Source organism: Gracilinanus agilis, chromosome 4, assembly GCF_016433145.1.
Source record: "Gracilinanus agilis isolate LMUSP501 chromosome 4, AgileGrace, whole genome shotgun sequence".
In the NCBI taxonomy this organism is placed as follows: domain Eukaryota; kingdom Metazoa; phylum Chordata; class Mammalia; order Didelphimorphia; family Didelphidae; genus Gracilinanus; species Gracilinanus agilis.
This window is the reverse complement of record NC_058133.1, coordinates 159414256-159430569: the sequence shown is the minus strand read 5'-3', so window position 1 is coordinate 159430569 and position 16314 is coordinate 159414256. Positions and strand designations below refer to the sequence as shown.

General features: G+C 38.0%; 1 protein-coding gene across 1 annotated transcript in view; it reads left to right on the top strand.

Annotated features, from left to right (window-relative positions):
• Positions 1–15994, top strand: part of PGBD5 (piggyBac transposable element derived 5) — a gene marked incomplete at its 5' end in the record, with an annotated part of 161532 nt that extends 145538 nt beyond the window's left edge. The window contains 3 exons of the mRNA XM_044674991.1: positions 2933–3130; positions 11968–12073; positions 15017–15994. Of these exons, the coding sequence (XP_044530926.1) occupies positions 2933–3130; positions 11968–12073; positions 15017–15212 (500 nt within the window). The remainder of the gene's footprint in view (positions 1–2932; positions 3131–11967; positions 12074–15016) is intronic.
• Positions 15995–16314: the final 320 nt, after the last annotated feature.

Genomic DNA, 16314 nt, shown 5'->3' with positions numbered 1-16314 from the left:
AAGATTCTTAATAAATATTTGTCCAACTTAAATGAATTTTGAACAAGAAATTCACTTCTCTCATATTTATTTACTTATATTCCACTGTTAAATCAAATTCTTCATGTCTAAGACCAATCTCATAATGTTTCCTTATGACCCTCACTCATTGGACTTTGCTATTTCTTTTTCTTTGTTTTTAACCCTTACCTTCCATCTTTGAAACAATACTATATATTGGTTCCAAGGCAGAAGAGTGGTAAGGGCCAGCCAGTGGAAGTTAAGTGACTTGCCCAAGGTCAAACATATAGGAAGTGTGTGAGGCCATATTCGAACCCAAGGTCTGTCTCTCAATCCCCTGAGCCACTTAGCTGCCCCTTACCCTGAATATATTTTTAATGTACATACTGAAGCACTTGGCCGCCCCATAGGCTTTGTTATTTCTATGAATGGATCCAGCATTCTCTCAAAATTCTACTCATTTGGCTTTTAATTTTATTCTGTCTCACATTGTTATTTCACTGTTTCTTATTAAAGTGAGTCGGTCTTGTATAATAACTAGAGATATGGCCTCAAAGCCAGAAACACCTGCATTCAAGTCTTGTATCTGACACATATTGCTTGACCTGAAGCAAGTTTCTTAACTCCCAAGACTCCAGGCAAGGAGCTGTCCAGCATAGGTAAAGGGAGTTTCATTAGAGAATTCTCTAGATCAAAGGTGTCAAACATAGCCCAGTGAGTTCTACAACACCTCTGAGAGTAAAAGTAGCACAAGCCAGTACATTTCCCAAAGGTAATTGGGAAATATTTAACAAAATAAATAAAAATTCAATAGATAATGCTAATATATGGTTTTTTTCTAAGTCAGTATATACCCAGGGATCCTTATGTTCTGATTAGTGTCCCTCTTTCTACTTGAGAGTGATATAACTATTCAAGATCATTAAAATTACATTTCTAATCCCTAACTATGTGTTTAAGTAAAATAATTTAACATTTCAGGTAAGAGTTGGGCTTCCTGACCCTTCAGTCTCTTTTCCACCTCCACTATAGTTATATCTCTCAATATATATATTGGCAACTATATATATATATATATATATATATATACATACATATATAACTATAGTTATATATGTCTCAATAGAGCTGTCAGTTCACTAAAGGACCAAAACTATGTCTTTTACCTCTGTTGTGTCCTTCTCGGTGCCCACCTCAATTTTCTGCATACAAATGATTTTACTGATAAAATTATAAATGTTCGTTGAATGAATATAATTCTATTCCCAGTGGCTACCTTGATATCATCCCCTTACTCTTCTCTGTTCCTTCACATCCAATCTCTGGATGCTGTTCCCTTCCCCTTTTTTGGAAATTCCCATTGCTACTCTCCTGGATCAGACTCCCATCATCTTATGCCATCCATTCAATAAGCATTTATTAAGTATCTATAGATGCAATGCACTGAGCTAAGCCCTGGGATTCAAAGACAGAAACAAAATAACACCTACTTTCAAAGAGTTCTTATTCTATATAACTATTTTATTAGTAGTGGCACAGTAGTGGCACCTGAATTCAAATCTGGTCTCACACACTTACTAGCTATATGACCCTGGGCAAGCCACTTAACCCTGTTTTCCTCAGTTTCCTCATCTGTAAAATGAACTAGAGAAGGAAATGGTAAGCCATGTGCCTTTGCCAAGAAAATCCCAGATGGAATCATGAAGAGTTGAACATGACAAACAAATGAACAACTACAATATATTAATCTCCCAACCTGTCTACCTGCCCCTTCTCTCTCCTCTCTCTAGTTCACCCTATGTGCTACTTTGATATTTATTTAATCTTCTAAAAATAATGATTGGCATGTCTAATTTCTCCCAGGATGTCCTATCCCTTCTTTTTCAGCATATAAACCATCACTGCTTCACTATTTCCTTAGATAAAACCTGAATCACTCTGATGCAAATGGATATTCATAAGGAAATAAAAGGAATAAACATTAATTAAATATTTACTATGTGCCAGGCTCTGTGCTGAGTAATTTATAGTTTGCTCATTTGATCCTCACAACAACTCTGGCAAGCAGGTGCCATTATGATCCCCATGTTATATATTGTAGAAACTAAGCCAGATAGAGGTTAAATAACTTGACGAGGGTCAAACAACTAGGAAATGTCTGAGGCTGGATTTGACCTCAGGTCTTCCTGATTCCAGGTCTAGCATTCTATCCACTGTGTCACCTATCTGTCTAAATTTACATTTGGGATCAGAAGATCTGAATTCAAATCCTGATTCCATCACTTTCAAACTAATTAGCTTAAGGCAAATCACTTAATCTCTATGTGCCTCAGTTTCTCCATCTGTAAATAGATATGAACTATAAGGTACTATATTATATACACATACAGGTATCTCTTCCACATAACTTTCACCATTGTGCTTTCAATATATTGTGGTCAGCATAAGAAATTAAATGATAATTTTGAGGAAGTTTTGTGGAAGCTGCAGATGATACACAAAGGCCAGCAAATGAAAGAAAAAGTTTAGAAACTTGGAAATGGATAAAATATATGTATAGTACTGAACAACATCAACATATTTTATCTTTTCCCATCATAAATATACAAAAAATTAGAAATTAAAATAAGTAAAAAGTTAGTTTGTGAAAAGAATACAAAAGCCATAAGAGAGCACACAAAGGTTAGAAAAGTAGAGCTACCCTACTATTGATCTCCATAACACCTATGACCAAATACTTAACTCAGATTTTATAGTAAGGAATCCTGAAAGGAAAAAGAAAAAAAATCGATTTCTTCTTTAATATGGAGGGCCAAAAAATGTTACTAGAATTTCCCAGGTCACAGGGTACCATGCATCTAACCCCCTCCATGTGGAAAGGATGCCTATATATATATTTTTTTTAACTATTTTTTTCTCCTGACTCACACAGATATTTACTGCTGTGGACTGCTGAGTTCCCGAAAAAGTGACTGCACTGGCCTACCTCTGTCTATGCTGAATAACTCGGAAGTCCCCCAGATTCGGGGACAGTATAGAATAAAAATGAAAGGAAATATGTCTCTGATCTGCTGGTACAACAAAGGGCACTTTCGTTTTCTGACTAATGCCTATTCACCAGTTCAACAAGGTAAGGGGGACAAATCATCTCACTCTTCATGACTACAGTGGGCCAAGGAGTTAAATGAAAGAAATGGAAAGTGAAGGAGATTTTGATGATCTCAGGGCAAACTCTTAAAAAATGAATTTGGAGGCCATTACATGAGGTACAATTCCATCTTTCCTATAATCTTTATAAGCTCCAGGTTTGGGGTTCATGAATCATAATTCTCTATCTCTTTTTGATAGAATTTTCAAATTTGAAGGTATAGGAGGCACTTGCTGAGAGGACAAGAGCCCATTCTTATTGTGGTACCTCTTAAAACTTCCAGGAAAAGAAAGGATTATGGGAAATTTTCCAGTTGAATTAAGTCCTCATTAAAATCTCCATAGTTCACATGGATGTGTCTTAGAATCACAAAATGACATGTTGGTATGATTTCTTCAACATATTGGAATCTGTGAAAATCTTTCCTAATTTTGGGCATCTAAGTGGCTCAATGGATAGAAAGCTAGTATTGGAGATTTTAGGTGCTGGGTTTAAATCTAGTCTCAGACATTTTCTCTCTTTGTGACCCTGGGCAAATCACTTAGCCCCAATTGCCTAACCCTTAACACTCTTCTGCCTTAGTATCAAGTCTGAGATGGAAGGTAAGGGTTTAGTTTTTTTTAATCTATCATAATTTAAAAAAAAAAAAAGAAAATCACTACTCTAAACTTTCCTGTTTCTCCTTTAGAAGTAAATAACCTACTTTGAGTTCAGAACAAATTTGAAACCACTTTCTCCACCAAATTGTCTTTAGAATTAAAAAAAATAATCAACTCATACTAGAGGAAATTCTTGAGAGAAAAGTCAGTTATTTTCAAGTTTTGTGAAGCTACTTTAATGAACAATGAAAAATGAAAAAGATATGTGCAAGATATTTGCTTTTCTTTAGAATCATAAGGAAAATACTTTAAGTTCTCTTGTTCTGAGTCCATTCTTTTCCCAAAGATCAAAAAATGCTTTCAAGAAATATTTGCCTGAGTTTAGGCTTAAATCATATATGAGTACATCAATAAACAGTAAGCATTTTAAAAATATTTACTACGTGTCAGGCATTGTTAAGCCCTAGAGATGCAAAGAGGTGAAAGACAATTCCTTGTCCTCAAGGAGCTCACAATCTAACGGGGGAGACAACATGCAAACAAATATGTACATAAGCTTTATACGGGATAAATAGGAAACAATTAAATGAGGGGAAGCAATGGAATTAAGAATCATTAGGGAAGACTTCTAGAACATGAGATTTTAGGTGAGGCGTTCATGCTTTCATTTTGTGTGTGTGTGTGTGTGTGTGTGTGTGTATGTGTGTGTGTGTGTGTTTCTGTGTTTCCTTAGCTATACTGTTGTACTGTAAATTACTTTGCAATATAGTGACTATAGACTATGAATAGAGTTACAGGGCTGTAGGATTTACTACATAGAAACTAAAATGGACCAGTCCAGGTGCCCCATCCACACTCTATTCCAGTATCATAGATTTAGAGCAGTAGTTCCCAAACTTTTTTGGCCTACTGCCCCCCTTACCAGAAAAAAAATATTACTTAGCCCCCTGGAAATTAATTTTTAAAATTTTAATAGCAATTAATAGGAAAGATAAATGCACCTATGACCATCACCGCTCCTCTGGATCACTGCAGCACCCACCAGGGGGCGGTGGTGCCCACTTTGGGAATCATATATTTATAGCTTGAAAGAACTTAGAAACCATCCAGTCCAATTCCATCATTTCACAAATATAAAAACTGAGTCTGAAACAGGTGAAGGGACTTACCAAATCTCTTAAAGACAGTAAGGGTCAGAGTTGAGATTCAAATTCAGCTCCTTTGACTACAAATTCAGTATGTTTTTTCTTCTACCATGTGAATATAGAAAGGACTGTAGAGTCATCTCTCAAGAGCAGTAGCTAGAAAAATTAAATGAAATGTTGCCAGCTAAAGGAAGGAGAGATGAAGATGTTTGCAGCTTTGGGTATAGCCACCGCCCATGTAGTTTGGGTGCCCACAAATTGTGCAGCATTCTAAGTATATATGATAAAGGCATTTATGGAGTTTGAGACAGAGATGACTGGGAATTAAATATGGCAGTGGGAGAAAGGAGCTAAGTTCTTTTTCTATTGTGCCTGGCTCTTTGTGAACCCATCTGGAATTTCTTTTGTTGTTGTTTTTTTTTTTTTTTTGGCAAAGATAAAAGAGTGGTTTGTCATTTCCCTCTCAGATCATTTTACAGATGAAGCAAACAAGGTTAAGTGACTCACTCAAGGTCACACAGCTGGTAAGTGTCTGAGGTCAAATTTGAAGACTCAGGAAGATGAGTCTTTCTGACTCCAGACTGGGAGCTCTATCTACTGCATCACTTAGCTGCATGACAAGTGGAGAAGTAGTTGTCAAAAATGAGGATGTTGTAGCTTCATAGGTAACCAGGGTTATATTAGAAAAGAGGATCAAGAGCCATACCTCTGCGGCTACTTAAGTAAATGAACTGGAAAAAAGAGTGTTGGGACTTGAAAAAAGAGGAATGTCACTTACAAGTGCACCTCTCCCCATCCCAGGAACAAGAATATTGGCATAGGAGGAGGAAAAAGCTCATAGGGTGGTTCTTAAAATGCTCAGATTCATGTGTGCTTGAGGATTAGTGTTGAGGTACACACATGCTTCACAAAGTCATCCTTTATTTTGGCAGATTCCCATATGTGTGCACATGGTTAGTTATGGCTCATAAAATCCCAAACCCAGGATTCTTATTCAGCTCTAAGAAGAATGACCATGAAATAGCTCCATAATTAATTTGCAGCAGGAACCAAGATGAAAGAGTTACAGCAGAGTACTAGCAGATGCAGACAAGTCATTAGTGTGAATATACCAAATTTGCTGTTAGCAAAAGACACCATTATTTTATGTGATGTTCCTGACATAGAGGGCAGCTAAGTGGCACAGTAGATAAGAGTGCCAAGACCAAAGTCAGGAAGACTCATCTTCCTGAGTTCAAATCTCACCTCAGACACTTACTAACCATGTGATCCTGAGCAAGTCAATCCTGTTTGCCTCAGTTTCCCTATCTGTAAAATGAACTGGAGAAGGAATGGCAAACCACTCCAGGATTTTTGCCAAGAAAATCCCAATTGGGGTCATGAAGAGTAGGACATAACTGAAAAATAATTAACAACCTGATTTAGATCAAGTCTATATAACACTAATGCAAGGAAAGAGGAAGGGAATAAGCATTTATTTAACACCTTCTGTGTGCCAGGCACTGTGCTAAGGGCTTACAATTTGACCTTCACAATGACCTGAGAGGTTGATGCTATTATTATCCTCATTCTATAAATGAGAAATCTGAAGTAGCAAAAATTAAGTGACTTGCCCAGGGTCACACATCTAGTAAGCATCTGAGGCTCAATTTGAACCCCAGGTCTTCCTGACTCCAAGTCCAATGCTCTATCCATGCCTCTTGACAAAAACACCTCAATTATTTATGCTCAAAATTAACCAACTTAATAGAAAAAAAATGGTCAAGTCAGTTTTGAAGAGTATAGACAAAATTTTCCACTGTTGAATTTTTCATCCTTCACTCCTTTTGGAGTTTGTAATGTGCTTTGAGAACAGAGGCAGGAGGGTGAGGAGGCTAGACCTCAAATCCCCTTTGCTACTATCTCTCATTATAATTCTGAACAACTCACTTAACTTCCTTGCAAATCCACTAGGACTTATCTACAAAGTGTCGAAGTACAGTGGAGGAAACTATGGTTCTGGAGTCAGAGGACCTGAGTTCAAATCCTGAAGCTGCTGCATGTTACTTGTTTGACTTTAGGCAAGTCATGCCGACTACCCAGGCCCCATCTCTGTTTGCAAAATAAGGATTGGACTGGATCTCTTCCAAGTTCCCTTCCAGCTCTAGATCATTGATCCTGAAAGAAATTAATGGTGTGATCTTCTTTGATACATAAAATCACAAATGCTTTGATGGTTAGGAGAAGGGAATTCCATGCTGTGCAGCTGGAGATTATAACCCAAGTAGTCTTCTAGTGAACAGGTCAAAGTGTTTTGTTTTGTTTTGTTTTCAAAGGAGGAGAGACATTTAAAAGGATAGACCAGGAAAGAGAGAAGGCTATCTTCTGACAAGCCCTGAATCAAAAAAACAACTAAAGAAAAGGAAAGATCTAGAAATAGAAACTGCATGAGAGAAGCCACATGATCTTAGTGTTCCAAATGAAAGCAAAAAAGGAACTCACTGTTGCTATGAGCACCAAGGAAGGAAATGAGTCCTAAGAGACAGAGCAAAAACCCAAAGGGATTTAAAAATAAATAAATGGGGCAGGATCAGGTGAGGACAGTTTTTAAAACTTACAGGCAGAAGAAGCTGCAGTTGATTCTCTGAATTCATAGTTTTTGTTGTGGTAGGTGACTCCATGAGGTCCCGTGGTGAGACTGCCTGCCACGTTAAGAAGGTCAAAGAGGGAGAAACATTAGTTTTTGTAGAAAGAGAGAATACTAGATCAGAAAGAACCCAAGAAGTGATCTAGACCACACAATTTATTTCAGAGTTAATAATATATGATATTTATGTAGTACTTTAAGATTTCCTCAGTGCTTTATAAATATTGTACACATTAAAAATATTGAACCTCTTGACATCCCTGGCTATGATTTTATCCCATTTCACAGATGAGGAAACTAAGACTAAATGAAGTCAAAGGAGTTTCCCAGGGCCAATAACTAGTATCTGAGATAGGATTCAAAGCCAAACCTTCCTGACTCCAGGTCCAGCTCTGTATTAATAATAATGCCTAAAATTTACATACCACTTACAATGTGCCAGATATTGTGTTAAGTGCTTTATAATTAACATCTCATTTGATCCTCACAACCACCCTGTGAGGCAGATATTATTATTTTCCCCATTTGACAGACGAAGCAACTGTGGAAAACAGTGGCGAAGTGACTTTGCTCAGGATCACACAGCTAGTAAGTGTCTGAGGTCAGATTTGAATTCCAAGCTCCGTACTTTATACTCTATGCCACATAGTTGGCACTAACAACGAAGGAAATTACCTTATTAGAGTGGAAGGATTTGCTGAATTTGAATTTGGAGGACCTGGGTTCAAATCCTGGTTTTCTCACTTCTAGCCTTTTTTGCCTAAGCAAGTCTCTTTACCAATTTGGGCTTCCATTTCATCATTTCTACAAATGTAAGAGATAGACTAAATAAAGTTTAAGGGACCTTCTAGTCTTAAATGATAATACTATAATATATACAACCTTATTTACCAAGGATCACAAAGCTAGTTAGTGACCAACAGGAATCTGGGTCTTCTCCACATCAGGCTAATGTTCCTCCCACCCAAACAACCCTTTGTTCCACTCAGTAAGAAGTGATGCATGGGGAAAATATGAAGTCTTCTTTCTCAGTATCATTTTTAGTTTGCTCTGAGCTACAGCCAGCGCACAGGAAAAAATCTTTCTAAATTCCACTCAAGCTTCTGGAAAGGCCATAGAATGAACACAGACACAAAATACCCAGAGATTTATATGGCATACCTCAGAGATATCACAGGTTCAGTTCCAGACCACTGTAATAAAAGAAATATTACAATAAAGCAAATCACATGAAATTTTTGGTTTCCCAGCTGTGTATAAAAGGTATATTTATGTTATATAAAAGTCTGTTGTGCACAATAGTATTATGTCTTTTTAAAAGTACATACTTTGTTTAAAAAAAGATTTGTTGCTAAAGTTCATTAACCATTATCAGATCCTCAGGAAGCTTTAATCCTTTTTCTGGGTGGAGGGTCTCGCCTAGATGTCGATGGCTGCTGACTGCTCAGGATGGTAGTTGTGGAAAGTTGGGGTGACTGTGGCAATTTCTTAAAATAAGTCAACAATGAAATTTGTCACATCAATTAATTCTTCCTTTCACAAAAGATTTCTCTTTTGCACACAATGCTATTTGATAGCATTTTTTCCACAGTAGAGCTTCCTTCAAAATTGGAGTCAATTCTCTCAAATTTTGCTGCTGCTTTATCAACTAAGTTGATATAATATTCTTCAATATTGTTGTGTTTTAGGGAATAGGGAAGCCCAAGAAGTTGGAGAGATTTGGGGTTTGTGGAACATTCAGAACGCACAACATTTATCAATTAAGTTCCAAGTCTTGTATGGGCACAGTTCATGGCACCCCAAAACACTTATAATAGTAGCATCAAAATCACTGATCACAGATCACTATAACAGATATAATAATGATGAAAAAGTTTGAAATATTATCAGAATCACCAAAATGTGACACAGAGACAGGATGTCACCACATACTTCTGGAAAAATGGTGCCAATAGGCTTACTCAACACAAGGTTGTCATCATTGTTCAATTTGAAAAAAAAAATTTAAGAAACCACAATTATCTCTGCAAAGAGCAATAAAACAAGGTATACCTATATTTAACTTCAACTTTAGTGATCTTCCTTGGTGAAGGATCAGCAGCACATTTTAAATCTTAGGCTGTTCAGCCCCTTCATGTCCCAAATTCTGACACAAACTCACATCCAGTGTCATTGCTGCATATTTAGCAATAGAAAGATTATTTTCAGGGTAGCTCAGTGTCACATTGGATTGAGTACTAAGCCTGGAGTCAGGAAGACATCAGGAAGAAGACTCATATACTTAGTATATGTGTGACCCTGGGCATGTCACTTCACCTGTTTGCTTCAATTTCTTCATACGTAAAATAGAGATAATAACAGCACCTACTTCCCACGGTTATTGGGAGGATGAAATGAGGTAGTATTTGTGAAGCACTTAGCACAGTGTCTGGTACATAGTAAGCACTATTAAATATTAGCTATTATTATTACAACTATTATTATTTTAATATATTTCTGCACACACAATGTAATAAAATTCAAATTTCAAAAAAAAAGTCTAAGCTAAATATAGAGAAAATAACCTAACTGGCTCTGAACAGTTAAAGAGCTATACTGCTACTTTGGGAATAATTCAGGGTGGGAGAAGAGAAGGAACCTGACCCCTCTGCCCCATACTATTGTAGAGCATACATAGGCTTTCTGAAAATTTTTTGCTGATAAATGTCATGACATCCATATCAAGGGCAAAATCTTTTTTGCTTTGTTTCTAGTTCCCATTTTGTGGTCAGCATTTCCCCATCAAAGCCTCAGTACATTTAAACCTTACAGAATTATGAAGCTAATGAGAATGCAAAGTATTTCTCTATAAAACTTTCCAAGAGCCATTCAGAAGTCTTTGGAATCCAGTGGTAAAGATCTAGGCCAAATAAAGCAGGGAGATAGGAGATAGAAGTGGTCCTGAGTATTGTTTGGTCATTTTTCAGTCATGTTTGATTCTTTGTGACCATGTTTTGGGGTTTGTTGGCAAAGATACTGGAGTGGTTTGCCTTTCCTTCTCTGGCTTATTTTACAGATGAAGAAACTGAGGCAAACAAGAATAAATTACTTATACAGGGTCACACAGCTATTAAGTGCCTGAGATCAGACATTAACTCCCAGTTATTAGTAAACTCCAATAACCCTCCCCTTTCCCAGTTATTAGTGGTCTCTCCCTGCTTAAATTATCTTTTATTTAGTTGTGTATATTTTGTACATCTCTCCTCTTCTCTCCATGGTACCTTGCTCATAGTAAATGCTTAATAAATTTTTGTTCAATTAAATTAAAGCATTTAAGAATGCAGGAGCCAAATGGAGCAAGACATTAATAAATCTGATTTACTTTTTTAAGTGATATTAAGGGGGCAGCTAGGTGGCTCAGAGGATAGAGAGCCAGGCCCAGAGACAGGAGGCTTTTGGTCCAAAAATCTGGCTTCAGGCTTTTCCTAACTGTGTGACCCTGGGCAAGTCCCTTAGTCTCCATTGCCTACCCCTTATCATTCTTCTGCTTTAGACCCAATTGTATCAATGAGAAATAATATTGATTCTAAGAAAGGCAAAGGCTTGTTTTTTTAAGTGATATTAACATTATATTTCCGCCTCTAAGCAGATATCATCTTTATTATCTCTCCATTTGTCTTCTGAATTCCAAATGCAATGGCTCTTTTGAATATCTATATGTGATGGTGGTAAAAAGAGGAGAGGAAGAGCCCTTGTTATTATTGGAATAGGGGCAGGGATAGAATCAGGAAGATAAGGGAAAGATTTCTGTTTATTTGTCTCCCTCTGATTCCCTCTCTCTGTCTCTGTCTCTCTCCCCCTCTCTCTCCTTCTCCCTCTCTTTCTTTCACTCCCTCTTCCTTCTTCTCTCTCTCTTTCTCCCCATCTCTCTCTTTCCCTCCCTCCCTTTCTTTCTCTCTCTGTATTTCTCTCCCTCTGCACTCTTCTTCCCCTCTCTCTTTCTCTTCCTTCCCCCCCTCTCCCTTTCCCTGCTCTCTCCCTCCCTTTCTTGCTCTCCCTCCCATAAACACACACACATACAAACACCCCTAAATCCCTTATAAGGGAATACAGCATACTCCCAAATATTGTTTAAAGTACATAGGATACCTCTCCAACCCCACCTATGTCCTTATGTCACCATGTTACCATGTACCTATTGACTACTCCAAATTTTCTGTTCTAGTTTGCTTCTACCTGTATGCTCATCTGCCTTTGATTTTTCTCCTCCCTACAGAACTCTTTACTGATGAATTTTTTCTTTTAATCTTTTCTTTTCTTTTCTTTTCTTTTCTGGGAACTGTTATTTTTAAGCCCTGTTTATGGCAACCTGGCCAGACTTAGGCTCTTCTATAAATGATATCCACCCCCCTTCCCAACTTGGGAAATAAGGCAAAATTAAGAAAAGGAATTATTCTCTTTTCCATACAGGAGTGATTATCAAGAGGAAAAGTGGAGAGATCCCCTGCCCTCTGGCTGTGGAAGCTTTTGCTGCTCACCTTAGCTATATCTGCAAATATGACGACAAATACAGCAAGTAAGCAAAAGGGGGAATTCTTGACTGCCATAATTTTAGATGAAGCTTCAACTCTAAAAGGGAGATCAATGCTCACTCATTTTCTCACAACCACTAATTCAATAGATATATGGGTACCCAGCTGCCACCCAGCTCTGTGTGACTTGAGTTAGAAAAGTCCATTTTAACCTTTTAGAGATTTAGTTTCCTCATCTGTAAAATTTGGGGGTTTAGACCTGAGGACCTGTAGGATCTCTTCCAGCTGTCAGTGTGTGATTCCTATGAACGTCATTATGCCTCTTTCTATATATGAAATGGAAAAAGTAAAACTCAGTGTGCCTCTATTGCTTTCAAATTCTTTAATTTGGCATTTGTGGCTTCTCATAAGTTTATCCTACCTGCCCAACTTTGCCTCCCTCTATTGCCAAGTATAAGCCCTTTACTCCAGCCAGGTATGTGTCTTCATTCTATACCATTCAAATCATGCTCATTCTCAATTCCAACCTTTGTCACATTTTTCTGTGCCCCCTCCAACTGGGCAAAGCTCTATTATACTCAATTCTGTTGCCTGTCCTCTCCATCTAGCTAAATCCTACCCGTTTTTTAAGACCCAATAAGTGTCCCTTTTTCCCCATGAAGATTTTCTGACTTCTTCAGCCCATCCAAACACCAGTTCCACTTGACTTCTTATAGTATTCATTGTCTAGACCAGTAGCCCTCAAATTTTTTATTATCAGGACTTCTTTATATTCTTGTAAAATTAGAAATTAAATATATATACATATATATATTAGAGTTAAAAATATTCTTAAAAATTACTGAGGACTTGCCAAAGACTTTTTGTTTATATGGGATATATCCATTGAAAATTATTGCACTAGAAAATCAAATGTGTTAGTATTATGCTAAAAATAATACTAATTTAAATAATATTATTTAAAATAAATGAAAAAGTATTAAATAATAAAAATTGAAATAAAATGATTTAATCTTGTGAACCCCCCTGAAAAAAAGGTCTTTGGGAGCCCCCAGAGATCCCTAGACCACAGTTGGAGAACCACTGGTCTAAACTGTTCATCTTTGTACTTCATCCCCACAGTGCTGTCCATTGTCATTCCACATGTTATGTTCTTCCAACCAAATCATAAATTAATGGAAGTCATTTCTCTCGCACCAACTTGTCCTTCCCAATAGACACATGCCATCCCTAGCACTCAGAACAATACTTTGATGTTAAAGGAGCTTTTTATTGTTTTGTTGTTTAATCCTTTTAGTCAGGTCTGACTCTTCATGACCCTTTTAGGTTTTTCTTGGCAAATATACTGGAGTGGTTTGCCATTTCCTTCTCCAGATCATTTTACAGATGAGAAAACTAGTGCAAACAGGGTTAAGTGACTTGCCCAGGGTCACACAGCTAGGAATTGTCTGAGGCTGGATTTGAACTTATGTTCCTCATTCTAGGCCTCGTGTTCCTGATTCTACACTACACCTCCTAGCTGTCCTCCCTAAGAGAGCTAAATAAATATTATTTCTTGAATTGTAAAATGATAATGAATTATTATCAATATGATTCTTAGCTCTGCTCAAGGGTGGATGGCCTCAAAAGGCAACTGATTATTCACTCCACTATCTAGGGTAAGGAAAACTTGAATTTTCTGTCCTTTTTTCTGGATGAGCTAGGGCTGGCAAGGAGCCTGCCGCCCTTTAAAAGCTCTGACTAGGAGCATAAGCATATGGCAATTTCCCAGACTCACTTGGTGGGCATAATCTGACTTTAATCATAGATGAGAATTCATATTCATCTGGGTATATATAAGCTAATAAACTGGGACTCATAGCTTAGTCAGAGAAGGTATGTCTTCTTGTTTGAATGATTCACTCAGTGAGCATTCATAGAACACTTGCTATGTACCCAGTATTACATAAGGTGTTTGAGAAACCACAATCAATCAATAAGCATTTATTAAGGGCCTACTATGTGCCAGGCACTGTACTCAGGATCCTTGCCCTCAAAAAGCTCATATTCTTTTTTTTTTTTTTTAACCCTTACCTTCAGCCTTAAAATCAATACTGTGTATTGGTTCCAAGGCAGAAGAGCAGTAAAGGGGTCTGGCTAGGTGGCTCAGTGAATTGTGAGCCAGGCTTAAAGGATGGGAGGTCCTGGGTTCAAATCTGACCTCAGACACTGTGTGACCCTGGGCAAATCACTTAACCTCCATTGCTTAGCCCTTACTGTTCTTCTGCCTTGGAACCAATATATAGTATTGACTCTAAGTTGGAAGGAAAGGATTTATTAAAAAAAATTAAAAAATGAAAAAAGGAGACTGGTGTAAGCTTAAAAATTAATATATAATATTTCTAAGTATTATATTTTATAAGATTTATTAATAACCACTAGAAGTAAAGGAATAAAAAGTTAATTATCTAACAAAATAAAACTACGTGCCCAAGCTAATCTACCTGCTCAAAAAGCCTGCTCCCCCAAAGCCACGATAGGAAGACAAGAGGAAGAGAGGCAGAAAAAGGGAGAAGTTATATCCTGCCTACGACAGGAGGAGAGTGGGGTATTGGGAAATGGAGTTCAAGGGTACAAGGTTTCTAATTCCACAGTGGTAAGGGCTAGACAATGGGGGTTAAGCAACTTGCCCAGGTTCATACAATTAGGAAGTATCTGAGATCAGATTTGAACCCAAGACCTCCCGTCTTCTAGGCCTGGCTCTCAATCCACTGAGCCACCCAAGCTGCCTCCTTTATATTCTTATTGGGAAAATTTTAAGAAAGTCTAATGGATATAATGCTCGTAAAGCACTTTGCAGCATACGAAACACTGTATAAATGCTAGTTATCATCATAAAACAAAGTTTCCATTCTAGAGACACTTAGACTCTCTTTGGACACCCCTTTCTTGATGATGCAACCAAATTCATCCATCTAGGACTCAACTTGTCTTCTCTGCCTTCTCAGGTATTTCATTTCTCATAAACCAAACAAGACCTGGCAACAGGTATTCTGGTTTGCCATCAGCATTGCGATCAATAATGCCTACATCCTGTATAAAATGTCTGATGCCTACCACGTGAAGAGATACAGTCGGGCACAGTTTGGGGAAAGACTTGTAAAGGAGCTGTTGGGCTTGGAGGACACCTCGCCAGCTCATTGATGCATCATCCCCCAGCCTCAGGGCCTGGGTAAGGGACCCACGTCAAGGGAGAGGGAATCGGAATTAGAAGAAGAGAATCTACGGCTCTGGATGTCCAGTCAGGGACCTGGGGACGTCTCCCTGCTTGGAAAAATGACACTGCGAGGCCTTTCTAGGAATAGAATAGAGACTTAGTCAGGAGGAGTAGCTGGTTATCTGGGGCTTCCATGAAAGAAGAGTGTCCCCCCTTTCCCCATCCAGAAGTTGCTCCACAGCTGCATTGTGCCAGTCCTTCGTGCACCAGACCTGGGTTTTTTTCGGTTGCTAGCCATTTATACTGTCACTTATATCTGTTCAATAGGGTGTAAGGCTCCTTAGGACACCCACTTGAATCTAGCAAGTGAGCTCAGGCTCCAAAGAGAGGAGACTTGACAGACGTGGGGCCCCCCACTATGACCAAGTGCTCCCCGTTGCAGGGCATGCGGTAACATTACATTGGAAAATGGGGAGGACATTTAGATAAGACTGTGACATCTTTTGACATCACGGCATGTCATCTGATGAGGGTGAAATCAGCCAGAATGGGTGTTCATTCTTAAAACCATTTAGATCTGAATGGAAGACCCTTGGGTTTTCTCTAGTTTGTCCAGGCAAATCCTAAGCCTGGCCATTTAGGAAGAAGAAAAAAAGAAAAGCTATTGAGACAAAGTGATGGAATGAGCTGTGGTTGAAAATGGTTTGCCTAGTCTAATTAATAAATGAGGTATTATTGATGACTTTGGAGTCTTTTGCCTCATGTGAAGGGGAAGAGGGAGAACACACCGATTTAACTTGAAGTGGAGTGTAACCGCTGTATTTTTCTCTCCTTTTTTTCAAATGTATCTTTGGCTTTTTCTACATGTTGCTTAAGATATAGCCTAATGGGTAATGTTTGCCTCCATTTCTTTTCCCTCTTTCTCATCCCCTGCCCTGGCTCTGCATCTTGGGCACGTATTAAACAACTTTGTGACTGTACCCAACACAGGAAGAAAGTTCACTTTGAGAAGAAACACATATTGCACTTGCCAAGTACCATAGGAATGCCTTTTAGAATTTAAGCTTGGTCACTCCCATCGTCCTTTTG